At 41.7% G+C, this 17,645-nt stretch overlaps 1 protein-coding gene across 1 annotated transcript in view; it reads right to left on the bottom strand.

The window, feature by feature from the left end:
• The window catches only part of olfml1 (olfactomedin-like 1), a 34,724-nt gene that overhangs the window by 14,771 nt on the left and 2,308 nt on the right, over nt 1-17,645 (bottom strand). Inside the window, exons 2-4 of the mRNA XM_061969794.2 lie at nt 12,541-12,644; nt 9,557-9,747; nt 9,330-9,433 (exon numbers count right to left, since the gene is read on the bottom strand). Coding sequence (XP_061825778.1) covers nt 9,330-9,433; nt 9,557-9,747; nt 12,541-12,644 — 399 coding nt within the window. The remainder of the gene's footprint in view (nt 1-9,329; nt 9,434-9,556; nt 9,748-12,540; nt 12,645-17,645) is intronic.

The following is a 17,645-nucleotide window of genomic DNA, read 5'->3' as shown; positions in this document are numbered from 1 at the left end:
GCTGCACAAGCCACAACGACATCCTCGGTACAAAGCCCACATAAGGGCAAGGAAAAACTCACCCCAGTGGGACGTCGATGTGAATGACTATGAGAAACCTTGGAGAGGACCGCATATGTGGGTAACCCCCCCCCCTCTAGGGGAGACCGAAAGCAATGGATGTCGAGTGGGTCTGACATAATATTGTGAGAGTCCAGTCCATAGTGGATCCAACATAATAGTAAGAGTCCAGTACATAGTGGGGCCAGCAGGACACCATCCCGAGCGGAGACGGGTCAGCAGCGCAGAGATGTTCCCAGCCGATGCACAGGTGAGCGGTCCACCCCGGGTCCCGACTCTGGACAGCCAGCACTTCATCCATGGCCACCGGACCTGTGCCCCCCCCCCCCCCCCCCCCCCCTCCACAAGGAAAAGGGGAGCAGAGGAGAAAAGAAAAGAAACGGCAGATCAACTGGTCTAACAGGGGGGCTATTTAAAGGCTAGAGTATACAAATGAGTTTTAAGATGGGACTGAGGTAGCATCTCTAATTGTTACCGGGAGGGCATTCCATAGTACTGGAGCCCGAATAGAAAACGCTCTATAGCCCGCAGACTTTTTTTGGGCTCTGGGAATCACTAATAAGCCGGAGTTCTTTGAACGCAGATTTCTTGCCGGGACATATGGTACAATGCAATCGACAAGATAGGACGGAGCTAGACCGTGTAGTATTTTATACGTAAGTAGTAAAACCTTAAAGTCACATCTTAAGTGCACAGGAAGCCAGTGCAGGTGAGCCAGTATAGGCGTAATATGATCAAACTTTCTTGTTCTTGTCAAAAGTCTAGCAGCCGCATTTTGTACCAATTGTAGTCTTTTAATGCTAGACACAGGGAGACCCGAAAGTAATACGTTACAGTAGTCGAGACGAGACGTAACGAACGCATGAATAATGATCTCAGCGTCGCTAGTGGATAAAATAGAACAAATTTTAGCGATATTACGGAGATGAAAGAAGGCCGTTTTAGTAACACTCTTAATGTGTGACTCAAAGGAGAGAATTGGGTCGAAAATAATACCCAGATTCTTTACTGATTCGCCTTGTGTAATTGTTTGGTTGTCAAATGGTAAGGTGGTATTATTAAATAAATGTCGGTGTTTAGCAGGACCGATAATCAGCATTTCCGTTTTCTTGGCGTTGAGTTGCAAGAAGTTAGCGGACATCCATTGTTTAATTTCATTAAGACACGCCTCCAGCTGACTACAATCCGGCGTGTTGGTCAGCTTTAGGGGCATGTAGAGTTGGGTGTCATCAGCATAACAATGAAAGCTAACACCGTATTTGCGTATGATGTCGCCTAGCGGCAGCATGTAAATACTAAACAGTGCAGGGCCAAGAACCGAACCCTGAGGAACTCCGCACGTTACCTTAACATAGTCCGAGGTCACATTATTATGGGAGACGCATTGCATCCTATCAGTAAGATAAGAGTTAAACCACGACAAAGCTAAGTCTGACATACCAATACGTATTTTGATACGCTCTAATAAAATATTATGATCGACGGTATCGAAAGCAGCGCTAAGATCAAGAAGCAGCAACATAGATGACGCATCAGAATCCATCGTTAGCAGTAGATCATTAGTCATTTTTGCGAGGGCTGTCTCCGTAGAGTGATTTGCCCTGAAACCGGATTGAAAAGGTTCACAGAGATTGTTAGACACTAAGTGTTCATTTAGCTGCTGTGCGACAATTTTTTCGAGGATTTTCGAAATAAAGGGAAGGTGGGACACCGGTCGGTAGTTTACCATGAGGTCAGGATCAAGGTTAGGTCTTTTGAGCAGAGGATGAATAACCGCTTTCTTGAATGCTAGGGGAACAGTGCCAGAGGAAAGTGATAAGTTTATAATATTTAGCACTGATGGACCTAATAATACAAAAAGCTCCTTGATAAGTTTCCCAGGAAGTGGGTCAAGTAAACATGTTGTTTGTTTTATCCCACTTACACGCCGTAATAGTTCCTCTAATGTTATTTCATCAAAAAGAGAGAGACTATTTTGTATTGCAGTATCCGTCGTAGATACAGTTGTATCTGTGTTAATAGAACCCAGTTGTAGCTGGGATGCGTTGTCTTTAATCTCCTTTCTAATGAGTTAAATTTTCTTATTAAAGAAATTCATAAAGTCATCTGCCGAGTGGGTGGAGCTATTGGGAGGAGTCCCTTGTTGGGTTAGCGATGCTACTGTACTAAACAAAAATTTAGGGTCGTTTTTGTTGAGGCGGATGAGATTTGAGTAATATTTAGCTTTAGCTAAGGTAAGCATGCGTTTATACGATATTAAACTATCACTCCATGCTTGATGGAAAACCTCAAGCTTGGTCGCGCGCCATTTGCGTTCCAACTTTCTACATGATAATTTATGAGCTCTGGTTTCTTCTGTAAACCATGGGGTGCGCCTTTTAGGGGCCCTTTTTTGTTTTAGCGGTGCTATACTATCAATGGTTTTGCGCAGGGCAATGTCAAAGTTGTTAGTTAGGTTATCAATAGAGCCGACATAATTTGGGAATGGTGCCATTACCGAAGGCAGTAGGTCAGCAAGAGTCATTGTTGTGGCAGCATTAATGTTGCGGCTGCTATAGCAGTTATTATTATTATTAGTTTGTTGACAATGAGTCAGAACTTCGAATTTTATAAGGTAATGATCAGACATTACTTTAGTATACGGGAGTACCATAACTTTGGAGGTGGTGACACCCCTGACCAGCACTAGATCTATCGTATTACCGTTGCGATGCGTAGGTTCATTTATTATTTGTGTAAGACCACAGCTATCAATTATAGTCTGGAGCGCCACGCACTGAGGGTCCGATGGGGTATTCATATGGATATTAAAGTCCCCCATTATTATTATATTGTCTGCGTGCGTCACTAGATCATCAAGCTTCATAAACAAACCAATCCTTAAACACATTTTTTGGTTGAAAACGATAATGATGCCAAAAAACATAAAAAAAGATGGGAAGTCCTCAAAGGCTTATTTTGAAAGTGTAATTATGTTTATAGATTATATGCAATCTGTTGTTGTGTTCCCTAATTTGAGTCACCTGGACATTATCTGGACTGTACATAAATGCTTTTTCTGAAAATGCAAATTTGTTTGTATATTATATGCAATCTGTTGTGTTCCCTAATTTTTTTATTTTCATTGTACATGAATGAAGGTGTGTGTTGCTGAGCCCGACTTGGACATTATCTGGACTGGACCTGGTTTTAAAAACCCTTTAAACAAATCTAATTTCATTTACAACCTGGTCTGGTGAAGATAGGGTCCTTTTTATTTATTTTTTTTATTTTTATTTTTAAATAAAATAAAATAAGATAAATAAATAAACATTTTCTTGGATAAAAAAAAGTAAAATAATATAAAAATAATGACATAAAAAATTGTAATTAATGAAAATGTTAGTGGACCAGCAACACATACAATCATGTGTGCTTCAGGGACTGCGTCCCTTGCAGACGTGTTGTCCATGTTGTGGGAACCAGAATATTGGTAGCAGAAAGAAACAACCCCTTTTGTGTGAGTGGGTGTGGATGAGTGTGAATGGGGGAGGGAGTTTTTTTGGGGGGTTGATGCACTAGTTGAAAGCGTATCTTGTGTTTTTTCTATGTTGATTTAATTAAAAAAAAAAAAAAAACACTGATGAGTGCTGATAAATCACATTGCGCGTGCTAAATAATTATATTTGCATCTTCTCCTCCCAGGATTGTGGACGTTTTGATGATCAGCAATTTTTTTTTCATATTAATGAAGACAGATGAAAAATGGATTGAACGCCTTATTTTGCTCACTTAAGACACAATCCCCTGCGCTGTTTTTAGTCATACTTGCCAACCTTGAGACCTCCGATTTCGGGAGGTGGGGGGGCGGGGCGGGGGGCGTGGTCGGGGCAGGGCGTGGTTGGGGGCGTGGTTAAGAGGGGAGGAGTATATTTACAGCTAAAATTCACTAAGTCAAGTATTTCATATATATATATATGTATATATATATATATGTATATATATATATATATATATATATATATATATATATATATATATATATATATATATATATATATACAATAAATACTTGACTTTCAGTAAATTCTAGCTATAAATATATATTTATTTTATTATATATATATATATATATATATATATATATATATATATATATATATATATATAAAATAAATACTTGAATTTCAGTGTTCATTTATTTACACATATACACACACATAACACTCATCTACTCATTGTTGAGTTAAGGGTTGAATTGTCCATCCTTGTTCTATTCTCTGTCACTATTTTTCCAACCATGCTGAACACCCTCTCTGATGATGCATTGCTGTGTGGCACGCACAAAAGTGCTTTCATCAAATGCACTGGATGGCAGCATTGTCCTGTTTAAGAGTGTCACAACATTGCTGTTTACGGCAGACAAACTGCTTTACGGTAGACGTGACTACTGTTGTTGTGTGTTGTTACCGCGCTGGGAGGACGTTAATGAAACTGCCGAATAATAAACCCACATAAGAAACCAAGAACTCGCCCTCGATCATTCTACAGTTATAACGTGATTGGGTAGGTACGCTGTTTATTTTGTGGGAAAGCGGACTCAGGTCCTGTTATGTTTTGGACATCGCAACTTGCCGTAGTTGTAAGCAATGCATGATGGGAATCCGGATGTTGTGTCGTTGTATTGAAGTGCCGGCTGAAATAAAGACACGCTAAGAAATAGCTCCGTGCCCGTCTACTTTATGGGTCGTAGACAAACTTACAAATAACGGGGACATACATAACAAGTGGCGACGAGGTGGTTTGAGATCCCACGGGCGCGGTATGTCTGGAATGTGTGTGTGTAGTCAAGTTTTATGAGTGGCGGTGTTTTACTGAGGAGAAGCTAACGCGGCTAGTTAGCATTTGGCGGTCACAGCCTGCGTCTGTTGTGAATAGCGCGAAGAGGAATAAAAAAAAAAGGAGAAGAGGAGACGTGTGACATCACCGGAGAGAGGACCCGTCTGAGGAGGAAGAATTGTCAGAGGATATTGCTAATAACCAGGAGCCTGAAAGGAAAATGGCAGGAGTCGTTGGTAATATTGGCCCTTTTGATGAGCACGTGGAGCAGTGGAGTGCATATGCAGAACGTTTTGACTATTTTGTATTGGCAAATGACATTGCTAATGATAAATTAGTACCCACATTTTTGTCAGTGATGGGTCCAAAGACATTTAATTTGTTGTGTGACCTGCTGCAGCCCACCAAACCGGGGACCAAAACCTATGCAGAAACAGTGGATGTTCTGACCCAGCATTTTTCACCCAAACCATTAATGCTCGCAGAAAGGTTTAGATTCCACAGACGCAATTAAGAAGAGGGGGAATTTGTTACCATGTTTGTTGCAGCGCTGAGGACATTAGCTGAACATTGTGAATTTGGGCAAGGTTTAAATGACGCATTAAGAGACAGATTGGTCCTCGGACTGAGAAATGAAGCCGCTCAGAAGAAACTGCTGACCGAAAGTAACCCAACGTTGCAGAAAGTCATTGAAATCAGTGTCGCCATGGAAATGGCCTCAAAAGAGGCTCACCAAATGAACGCTACAGGCGGAGTGCATACAGTTCAAACGGATAGACCTAGTGGACAAGGGACATGTTTCCGTTGTGGCAAATCAGGACACCTAGCCACGTCATGCTGGTGTAAGGATATGGACTGTCGCAGTTGTGGAAGAAGAGGCCATATCGAGCGGGCCTGCTTAAAAAAAAAGAACAAGGAGAAAACATCAAAGTCTGCCAACATACATGACTCTGTGAAGAACAGGAGAAAAACACAGGTGCACACTGTGAGACAAAGGGAGACTGTGTCCAGCGATTCTTCGGAAGGAGAACAGGAGATGAGTGTACACACTGAATATAATGAAGATGGATGAAGATTCTGAGGGTTACTGGGTGGAGCCCATGCTGGAGGGGCACCCGGTGAGTATGCAAATAGACACTGGTTCAAAAGCATCCATCATCTCAGATGGGGTTTACAAAAAAGTTTTGAGACACCTTCCGCTGCGACAGTCTGATAGTAGGTTCAAAACCTATCTAGGGGAACCTGTACCCATGGCAGGAATGACTGATGTCGTGGTCCAGAGTAACAATCAGGTGAGGAAGCTCCCCATCTATATTGTTAAAGGTGATTACCCGGCTATTCTGGGACGTGTGTGGCTAGAGAAAATGAAGCTAAGCTGGCACACTGTAAAAATGGTATCACCAACGGCTACTAGTCTAGCTGCTATTTTGAGGAAACATGATGAGGTTTTCCGGAAGGAGTTGGGCAGTATGAAGGACATTACTGTCAAGCTAAACATTAAACCGGAAACAACACCAAAGTTTATGAAGGCCAGGTCTGTACCATATGCTATCCGATCGAAAGTGGGGGATGAGTTGGACGCCTTAGTTAAAAGCGGTGTTTTGGAACCGGTGACTGTCAGCGAGTGGGCCACGCCCATAGTTCCCGTACCCAAGAAGACGGGAGAAATACGAATCTGTGGAGATTTCAAAGTGACACTGAACCCTGTACTGTCAGCAGAGCAGTATCCTCTTCCCCGCATTGATGATTTGTTTGCCGGGCTGAGTAAGGGGCAAAAGTTTAGCAAAATAGACCTTAACCAAGCCTACTTACAGATGCACGTGCATGAGGATTCTAAAGACTTGCTCACCATAACTACACAAAAAGGGCTTTTCAGATATTGTCGACTCCTTTTCGGGATCACATCAGCCCCTGCACTTTTCCAACGTGCCATGGATCAGATCCTACATGGCCTCCCTGGTGTACAGTGCTATTTGGACGATATTCTGTGCACAGGAAGTACGGACCAAGAACATCAGGACAATTTGGATGCTGCTCTTCAAAGGCTGAAAGAGTATGGGCTCAGGGTTCGCAAAGACAAGTGCGAATTTTTTCAACTGTTGAATATTTGGGACATGTAATTGATGCCCGAGGGTTGCATACTGCGCCGTCAAAGGTCCGAGCGATAGTGGATGCCCCGCCGCCAGAGAATGTTAGCCATTAGCGCCAGTTTCTGCTGCTCATGTGAGGAGGGCCTCTCGCACTGACCCTGTCCTGTCTGCGGTGATGGACATGGTGATGGGGGGTAGATCAGGTAGCGATGCCCACAGTATTCAACCTTATCTCTCCAGGAGAGCAGAACTGTCGGTGCAATCTGGTTGCTTACTGTGGGGGAGGAGGGTGGTTATCCCGCCGTCATTGCGTAAATCCGTTCTGCAACAGCTCCATGCAGGTCACAGTGGAATAGTTCGAATGAAGGAGATAGCAAGGAGTTACTTCTGGTGGCCAGGAGTGGACAGAGAGATAGAGACTACCGCCAAAACCTGTTCCTCATGCCAAGAAGTTAGGAAGGCACCCCAACTAGCTCCTCTACATCCCTGGGAGTTTCCAGAAGAACCATGGCAACGGGTGCACATTGATTTTGCAGGACCTGTAGAGGGTTGTATGCTCCTTGTGTGTGTGGACGCCCACAGTAAGTGGCCTGAAGTGGCCATAATGAAAACCACTACCACTGCAAAGACCATTGAGAGGCTGGGGGAGATTTTCAGCCGGTTCGGTTCTCCTCTTCAGTTGGTCTCAGATAATGGGCCACAAGTGGTGTCACAAGAAATGACTACCTTCCTTGAAGCAAATGGCGTACAACACATTCGATCCGCACCATTTCACCCTGCGACCAACGGTCTTGCTGAAAGGTTTTTGCAGACCATGAAGAAAGCTTTGAAGACATCTCAAGAGCAGGGATCATTTCACCAGAGATTGCTTAGATTCCTGTTGAGCTATAGGAATACTCCCCATGCCACTACTAAAGTTTTCCCCGCTTCTCTTATGTTCAAAAGAAACCTTCGAACAAACTTTGACTTTCTGAAGCCGACAACGTTGAAGGATATTGTTCAGCATCAACAGGAGAAAAAGATTCAACAAAGAATGCAGAAGGCTAAAGAAAGAGTCTTCTCTCCGGATGAGCCAGTGCTAGCAAGGAACTACAGTACTGGCCCCCGATGGGTCCCTGCAACCATAGTCAAGCGATCTGGTCCTGTCTCTTACACCGTTAGTACTGCTGCTGGACTGGTATGGAAAAGACACGTCGATCAACTTCTTCAGGCAATAGCATCGACCCCCAACCAGCCGTCGGTGGATACTCCGAACGAGTCCGAGTTCAGCGCACCCCATCTCCTGCTGCCACCACCCCAAAGAACAATGGAATATACTGGTGAGACTTCTGCTTCCGACTCTTCACTACGAGATCCTGTGATGGATGTTCGTTCCAACACGCACGGCTGTTCCAGAGTCACCCAGCGGAGACCGTAAGACTGAACATTCTGTTGAGCCCCGTTATCCGGTAAGAGAACGTCGTCCTCCAGAACGCCTGAACTTATAGACTCTATGTTTAGAGACCAACCCAAACCAACTGGGGCAGAATAATCCCCATGGGTGTGGTCACGGGGTGAGGCCGTTTAACCTCATCTCAGTTATGTTGGGTAACTGCTACCAAACAATGTAAAAAAATAAATAAATAAATAAAAAATAGGTGAAGTGCCCATGATACAGTTAAGTTATAGTGTTTTGCTATAAGGATTTTGTTGTTGGGGGGGGGGGGGATTTTTTCTAAGGGGGGAGGAGATGTTATGTTTTGGACATCGCAACTTGCCGTAGTTGTAAGCAATGCATGATGGGAATCCGGATGTTGTGTCGTTGTATTGAAGTGCCGGCTGAAATAAAGACACGCTAAGAAATAGCTCCGTGCCCGTCTACTTTATGGGTCGTAGACAAACTTACAAATAACGGGGACATACATAACAGGTCCGCATGGACCTGAGTCCGCCTGAATTTCGGGAGATTTTCGGGAGAAAATTTGTCCCGTGAGGTTTTCGGGAGAGGCGCTGAATTTCGGGAGTCTCCCGGAAAATCCGGGAGGGTTGGCAAGTATGTTTTTAGTAGATCAGCTTTGCGTGTGCTATCAGGTTTGCACGTTTTAGTACACGCAAACCTTTGGTAAATCAGGCCCTACTGAGTCAGTAGGAATTGAGGTGGTGTAAAAGAGCGAACAGGCGCTTGATGCTACCACACCATCTTTTTTTTTTTTATATAGAAAATGCTACTGTTTTTTAAGTGTTTATGTGTTAATAATATGCATTATTTGACCTATTATGAACACACTGGACTTGATGAGCAACAACAACAGTGTGACGGATACAAAAATGAGGACAACAAACAACTTTTTGACAATTCTTTCTGTACATGTTCACACTGACCTTGTTCGAGCCGTCTGAAGGGTCCTTGAACCAGGAACCAGAAGTGTCTCCCATCTTCTTCACAATTTTGAGAGACTTGATTTGACTCAAGGCTGCGTTACAATCTATAAATGATACAGTCAACAATGACTAAATTGCACTACGCTATGTGTATTAGTACTGCATATTTTTCTTTGTCCTTGTGTTCTTTTAAATGATACTCCACTAGATAGTAATGTACTTCATACCATTTTCCACTTTGATTTTAGCTTTCTTTTTGAGCTGGTCCAGTTCTGCAGCTTTTATCTGTTGTTCTAGCAGTGCCTCCTCCATCTCAATGTCAGACAGGGCAGGCATCTTGTTTTCCAGATATTCTAGCTCTCGCTCCATTCGGTCTACACGTACAGACATGCTCTCCAGCTGATTCTTCACCTCTGATCTGAAGTGTAAAATACCACAATTATGGTCAATCTGGATACAGGCACTATATACTGATTTACACAATTAAAAAAAAAAAATACTTTGTGTTAGGGCTGGGCGATATGGCCTTTTTGTAATATCTCAATATTTTTAGGCCATGTCACGATACACGATATATATCTCGATATTTTGCCTTAGCCTTAAATGAACACTTGATACATATAATCACAGCAGTATGATGATTCTATGTGTCTACATTAAAACATTCTTGTTCATACTGCATTAATATATGCTCATTTTAAACTTTCATGCACAGAGGGAAATCATAACTAAGTCAATTTAGCAAAAGTGTATTTATTTATTTATTCTACAGTTGTTAAGCAGTGGCACAAACATTCATGTCATTTCCAAACAGAAAGTGCAAGATTGTCAGAGACATTTTAAAACAAGCTATGAGTGCACTTTTGTGCATGATGTCACTAAGATGACATATCAAAACAACACTAAATTAAAGTGTGCTTTTTGTACAGAACGCCACTACGGTAGTTTAAGACAAATAAAGTGCACTTTTGTGCATGATGTCACACAAGATATTTCAATAAGTGTCAAATAAAAATGAGCTGCATAAGAGGAAATCAAATAGTGTATGTCCTTCGCTATGTGGTAGGTTCCTGCGGACGTTATCTCCTTCTGTCGTGGACAATTTTTTTCATACTGTGTTGATGTGGAAATGGTTGCCTCTGCATTTTGTTGACTTTTCAAATGATGCTACATATTAGCAGTAATGCTACTTTTTGTAGCAACGCTTTTGCCCCACACTTGACAAATTGCGGTTGTCTGTTCGACATATTCCCACTTGAAGCCAAACCACCGCCAGATGATGAACCCCTGCTGTTTTTCTTAGGAATTAATTCTTCCTTCATTTGTTACCAGATTCGCACCTTCTTTCTCTCGTATTACCACTTGCACCACAGCTAACTTTAGCCATGCTGCTACCTCTCTGCTCAGCGAGGGCGTATGCGTATGTGACGTATGTAAGAAGGTGCGCTTGTTTAAGTCGCTGTGCGAAGGAGAGACAACAAAGAGCAAGAAACGCCTGTAGTGTAATGCCCGCAGCTAAAAGCAACTGCGTGAGAACGTATACTCGAATTTTACGATATAGTCATTTTCTATATCGCACAGAGACAAACCCGCGATATATCGAGTATATCGATATATCGCCCAGCCCTTCTTAGTGCACACTTTGAGTTTGCATAGGTAATTTTATCATTGGATCAAAGGCTGTGAATAATACTATATAATACTTATTGTCTATTGTGAGCGAACTGTGGTGCTGAATTTCCCCCAGGGATCAATAAAGTACTTTCTATTCTATTCTATTCTATTCAAAGACTAAATGCATAAAGAAAGGACTTGATTGGACAGCTTTCATGACATAACTCAAATATTCAAAACGAAAATGTCGGGTTGAAAGTAGTGCTGTCCCGATACCAATATTTTGGTACCGGTATCAAAATTATTTCGATACCTTTCGGTACTTTTCTAAATAAAGGTGACCACAAAAAATTGCATTATTGGCTTTATTTTTACAAAACATCTTATGGTACATTAAATATATGTTTCTTATTGCAAGTTTGTCCTTAAATAAAATAGTGAACATACAAGACAACTTGTCTTTTAGTAGTAAGTAAGCAAACAAAGGCTCCTAATTTAGCTGCTGACGTATGCAGTAACATATTGTGTCATTTTCCATTCTATTATTTTGTCAAAATTAAGGACACGTGGTAGAAAATGAATTATTAATCTCCTTGTTCATTTACTGTTATTATCTGCTTACTTTCTATTTTAACATGTTCTATCTAACTTCTGTTAAAATGTAATAATCATTTATTCTTCTGTTGTTTGATACTTTACATTAGTTTTGGATGATACCACAAATGTAGGTATCAATCCGATACAAAGTCGTTACAGGATCATACATTGGTCATATTCAAAGTCCTCATGTGTCCAGGGACATATTTCCTGTGTTTATAAACATAATAACAATTTAAAAAAAACAAAAGAAGATGTTGTGATGCCAAAAAATATTGACGTAATCATAGTAGTATCGACTAGATACGCTACTGTACTTGGTATCATTACAGTGGATGTTAGCCGCTAGCTATGTCTTAAAGCACCTCTTCCTGAGGGCATTTCAGTGTTATAACTTCACCTTTATCGTTAGTTTTTAAGCCAAAATGCATCCGTTCTCCCTTTTCTGTCTACACACTGTGTCTGCTTGTAAGTACTCTGTGATTGTGCGCTGCCGAACATGCTCGTCTGCTCGTAAACCAGCAATGCCACGATGTGACGATGATGGGGGCGCAGGGGGGTGGTGGCGGACCGGTACTTTTCAGAGGTGGTATAGTACCGAATATGATTCATTATTATCGCGGTACTATACTAATACCGGTATACCGTACAACCCTAGTTGAAAGCATAAGTTATTTTAATAATATGCAATATTTACCAGCACAGATTTTATGAAATGCTTCTAAAATATACATTTATAGAGAGTTATTTTCACACATACAGTGGGAAAGCGCACGTTTAATGCATGTTGACATACAATACATACATTTCCCAACTCATATGGAAACGGGGTTTGTACATGTGCTTCTAAACACAGGTCAATATCTTTGGTCCCTGTATCGCAACAGAGTTAATTTCGGATGAATGAATTAACACTTGACCAAATGAATTGTACACGCAGAGCAAACCACAACAGTTCCTTTTCACCAGACCAAACGATGCAGGTGTGAACGCAACATACCTCAAAACATTGAGGGCGGACAGATGGCCTCTCATTCCTGAGGACAGATCATAGGTCTTCTGGGTTATGCTCACTGTGTTTTGCTCACATTGGTTTAGACGCTCCTGACGGAAATGATATAGAAGAAAACATATTACGGATGCAGAATTCTTTCTTTTCACTTAAAGTGCTTACTATGTCTCTTCTTCTTGCAAAAGGAAAACACATCTGTGTGTGAGCACAGGGATCATTAACTTACACAGTGTAACCTTTTTCTGGCTGAGTTTTAGTAGCTCATGTAATCTAACGGCCCACTCAGTTTAACACGATGGATTATATTCTTTCATTAGAAATCACTATTTAATAAAGCTATAATTTCACTATAAAAATGTCTATTACCACACTGACACATACAATACACACATGACTGACCAAAACGTAGTGTCCTTTACTGAAGTCTTAGGCCACTTTAGGTTTGTTCTTTCAATGACTTTTTCTTAAAGCAGTAAATAGGACAGATACGGATAGCCAGTTTACTCCAAACATATCGATTTCCACAAAATAGTGTTCACTGTTCATGGGCGAAAGAAGAATCCAATTACATTTTCTTAAGACGGTGCTGATACAAGGACTTATCGTATATTTCGGACTATAAGGAGCACTTAAAATTCTTTCATTTTCTCAAACATCGGCAGTGCGCCGTATAACCCGGTGCGCCTAATGTACGGCATAATTCTGGTTGTGCTAACCGACCTCAAAGCAATTTCAATTGGTACATGGTGTAATGATAAGTGTGACCAGTAGATGGCAGTCGTACGCAAATACGGTGATAGCTTTCACTGTTATGCTGATGACACCCAACTCTACATGCCCCTAAAGCTGACCAACACGCCGGATTGTAGTCAGCTGGAGGCGTGTCTGAATGAAATTAAACAATGGATGTCCGCTAACTTCTTGCAACTCAACGCTAAGAAAACGGAAATGCTGATTATCGGTCTTGCTAAACACCGACATTTATTTAATAATACCACCTTAACATTTGACAACCAAACAATTACGCAAGGCGACTCAGTAAAGAATCTGGGTATTATCTTCGACCCAACTCTCTCATTTGAGTCACACATTAAGAGTGTTACTAAAACGGCCTTCTTTCATCTCCGTAATATCGCTAAAATTCGTTCTCTTTTATCCACTAGCGACGCTGAGATCATTATTCATGCGTTCGTAACGTCTCGTCTCGACTACTGTAACGTATTATTTTCGGGTCTCCCTATGTCTAGCATTAAAAGATTACAGTTGGTACAAAATGCGGCTGCTAGACTTTTGACAAGAACAAGAAAGTTTGATCATATTACGCCTATACTGGCTCACCTGCACTGGCTTCCTGTGAACTTAAGATGTGACTTTAAGGTTTTACTACTTACGTATAAAATACTACACGGTCTAGCTCCAGCATATCTTGACGATTGTATTGTGCCATATGTCCCGGCAAGAAATCTGCGTTCAAAGAACTCCGGCTTATTAGTGATTCCCAGAGCCCAAAAAATGTCTGCGGGCTATAGAGCGTTTTCTATTCGGGCTCCAGTACTATGGAATGTCCTCCCGGTAACAGTTAGAGAAGCTACCTCAGTAGAAGCATTTAAGTCCCATCTTAAAACTCATTTGTATACTCTAGCCTTTAAATAGCCCCCCTTCTTTAGACCAGTTGATCTGCCGTTTCTTTTCTTTTCTCCTCTGCTCCCCCCTATCCCTTGTGGAGGGGGAGACACACAGGTCCGGTGGCCATGGATGAAGTGCTGGCTGTCCAGAGTCGGGACCCGGGGTGGACCGCTCGCCTGTGCATCGGTTGGGAACATATCTGCGCTGCTGACCCGTCTCCGCTCGGGATGGTGTCCTGCTGGCCCCACTATGGACTGGACTCTTACTATTATGTTAGATCCACGATGGACTGGACTCTCACAATATTATGTCAGACCCACTCGACATCCATTGCATTCGGTCTCCCCTAGGGGGGAGGGTTGGGGAGTTACCCACATATGCGGTCCTCTCCAAGGTTTCTCATTGTCATTCACATCGACGTCCCACTGGGGTGAGTTTTTCCTTGCCCTTATGTGGGCTCTGTACCAAGGATGTCGTTGTGGTTTGTGCAGCCCTTTGAGACATTTGTGATTTAGGGCTATATAAATAAACATCGATTGATTGATTGCATTGATTGAAGATTGATTGCACATGGAAAAATGACAAAAAAATAGTTAAAATCTTTGTAATCGGTCACTTCAGCTGTAACTGTAGGCTAGTATGTATCTTACTGGACAAAGACAGCACATTTAAAATGCTGAAATCGTGGAAAAATATATGTTCTTAGCGCGCCTGAAATGGGCTGTCTGCACTCTCAAAGTGCATGTTGTTGCCAAATGTATTTCATATGCTGTAAACCTAGTTCATAGTTGTTAGTTTCCTTTAATGCCAAACAAACACATACCAATCGTTGGTTAGAAGGCGATCGCCGAATTCGTCCTCGCTTTCTCCCGTGTCGCTGGCTGTCGTGTCGTTTTCGTCGGTTTCGCTTGCATGCGGTTCAAACCGATATGGCTCAATAGCTTCAGTTTCTTCTTCAATTTCGTTTTCGCTACCTGCCTCCACACTACAACCATCCGTTTCAATACATGCATAATCTGTTGAATCGCTTAAGCCGCTGAAATCCGAGTCTGAATCCGAGCTAATGTCGCTATATCTTGCTGTTCTATGCGCCATGTTTGTTTGTATTAGCATCACTGTGTGACGTCACAGGAAAATGGACGGGTGTATATAACGATGGTTAAAATCAGGCACTTTGAAGCTTTTTTTAGGGATATTGCGTGATGGGTAAAATTTTGAAAAAAACTTCGAAAAATAAAATAAGCCACTGGGAACTGATTTTTAATGGTTTTAACCATTCTGAAATTGTGATAATGTTCCCCTTTAAGTAAAGTCTGCATGTCATTAAAATAGTTAGCTCCATCTTTTGACACTTCTTCCACACCCGTCCTTGCACGCTACACCGCTACAACAAAGGTGACGGGGAGAAAGCGCTGTCGAAGGTGAGCCACGTAGGTAAGACAAAATGGCGCATCCTGAAGAGACGCTCAGAAAGCTACTGGTCTGTAAAACATCATCTATGCAACATTTTGACCAAATAACCACCATTACATGTTATGTAGACCACAAGATAGTGTTTTACATTTAGAAAAAAATCATAACATGACCCCTTTAATGCGCCTTTTGTACGAAAATAGACCTAAATAGACCCACTCATCCGGCGCGCCCTATGGTCCGAAAAGTACGGTACTATGTTTTCACTGAAGGGTCACCTCCAATAAAATGGATTGTACTATAATTTTTGCATTTTTTGAAACATCCCGCCATGTGGTGTCATCAGACTTTTGCACAGTACTGCACATACTGTAATCTACGGTCACACCAGAAGATATTTATTGAATTATTTATTTCAAACCTGCACAGTACAACAACACACATTTTATTTTAGAAAATATTTATACATTTAGAGAAGGAATTGAGCATGTTCTAAAACCAAAGTACAGTATTGGCTCTGTGACGGAGCTTTTAATTCAAAACACTTGTATCTCAAATCAGTGTCGCCTTCACCCTCTTCTGTCTTCTTTCCCATGGTTGAAAAACAAAGTTATCTCCATCTCTAGCATTGGTAGTAAGTAAGACCAGATGTTTTGGGCAAATCTTACGAAGTTCACTCACTGTCACATGCTATGCCAACTAATGTACCTCACATTTTTGCTTGTAACTTGAAGCATATCAATTTGTCGAGAGACAGCTCTTATCTCAAAACACTCTTAAATTGGCTTAAATTGGGGCACTCTTAAGCTCCAGGTACCACTTTTGAAGTATCACGTTTTAAGTTAATGTAGGGTAATACAAGAAAATATTAAACTGTGTCAAGTTTATTCTACAAAACCCCGTTTCCATATGAGTTGGGAAATTGTGTTAGATGTAAATATAAACGGAATACAATGATTTGCAAATCCCTTTCAACCCATATTCAGTTGAATATGCTACAAAGACAACATATTTGATGTTCGAACTCATAAACTTTTTTTTTTTTTGCAAATAATAATTAACTAAGAATTTCATGGCTGCAACACGTGCCAAAGTAGTTGGGAAAGGGCATGTTCACCACTGTGTTACATGGCCTTTCCTTTTAACAACACTCAGTAAACATTTGGGAACTGAGGAGACACATTTTTTAAACTTCTCAGGTGGAATTATTTCCCATTCTTGCTTGATGTACAGCTTAAATTGTTCAACAGTCCGGGGGTCTCCGTTGTGGTATTTGAGGCTTCATAATACGCCACACATTTTCAATTGGAGACAGGTCTGGACTACAGGCAGGCCAGTCTAGTACCCGCACTCTTTTACTATGTGTGGCTTGGCATTGTCTTGCTGAAATAAGCAGGGGCGTCCATGGTAGCGTTGCTTGGATGGCAACATATGTTGCTCCAAAACCTGTATGTACCTTTCAGCATTAATGGCGCCTTAACAGATGTGTAAGTTACCCATGTCTTGGGCACTAATACACCCCCATACCATCACAGATGCTGGCTTTTCAACTTTGCGCCTATAACAATCCGGATGGTTCTTTTCCTCTTTGGTCCGGAGGACACGACGTCCACAGTTTCCAAAAACAATTTGAAATGTGGACTCGCCAGACCACAGAACACTTTTCCACTTTGTATAAGTCCATCTTAGATGAGCTCAGGCTCAGCGAAGCTGACGGCGTTGTTGTTAGAGGTTTTTGCCTTGCAAGTTACACCTGTAACATGCACTTACAGATGTAGCGACCAACTGTAGTTACTGACAGTGGGTTTCTGAAGTGTTCCTGAGCCCATGTGGTGATATCCTTTACACACTGATGTCGCTTGTTGATGCAGTACAGCCTGAGGGATCGAAGGTCACGGGCTTAGCTGCTTACGTGCAGTGATTTCTCCAGATTCTCTGAACCCTTTGATGATATTATGGATCGTATATGGTGAAATCCCTAAATTTCTTGCAATAGCTGGTTGAGAAAGGTTTTTCTTAAACTGTTCAACAATATGCTCACGCATTTGTTGAAA

The sequence above is a fragment of the Nerophis lumbriciformis genome, linkage group LG10 (genome assembly GCF_033978685.3).
Source record: "Nerophis lumbriciformis linkage group LG10, RoL_Nlum_v2.1, whole genome shotgun sequence".
Lineage (NCBI taxonomy): Eukaryota > Metazoa > Chordata > Actinopteri > Syngnathiformes > Syngnathidae > Nerophis > Nerophis lumbriciformis.
The sequence above is the reverse complement of the archived record's forward strand: the minus strand, read 5'-3'. Positions and strand labels throughout refer to the sequence as shown.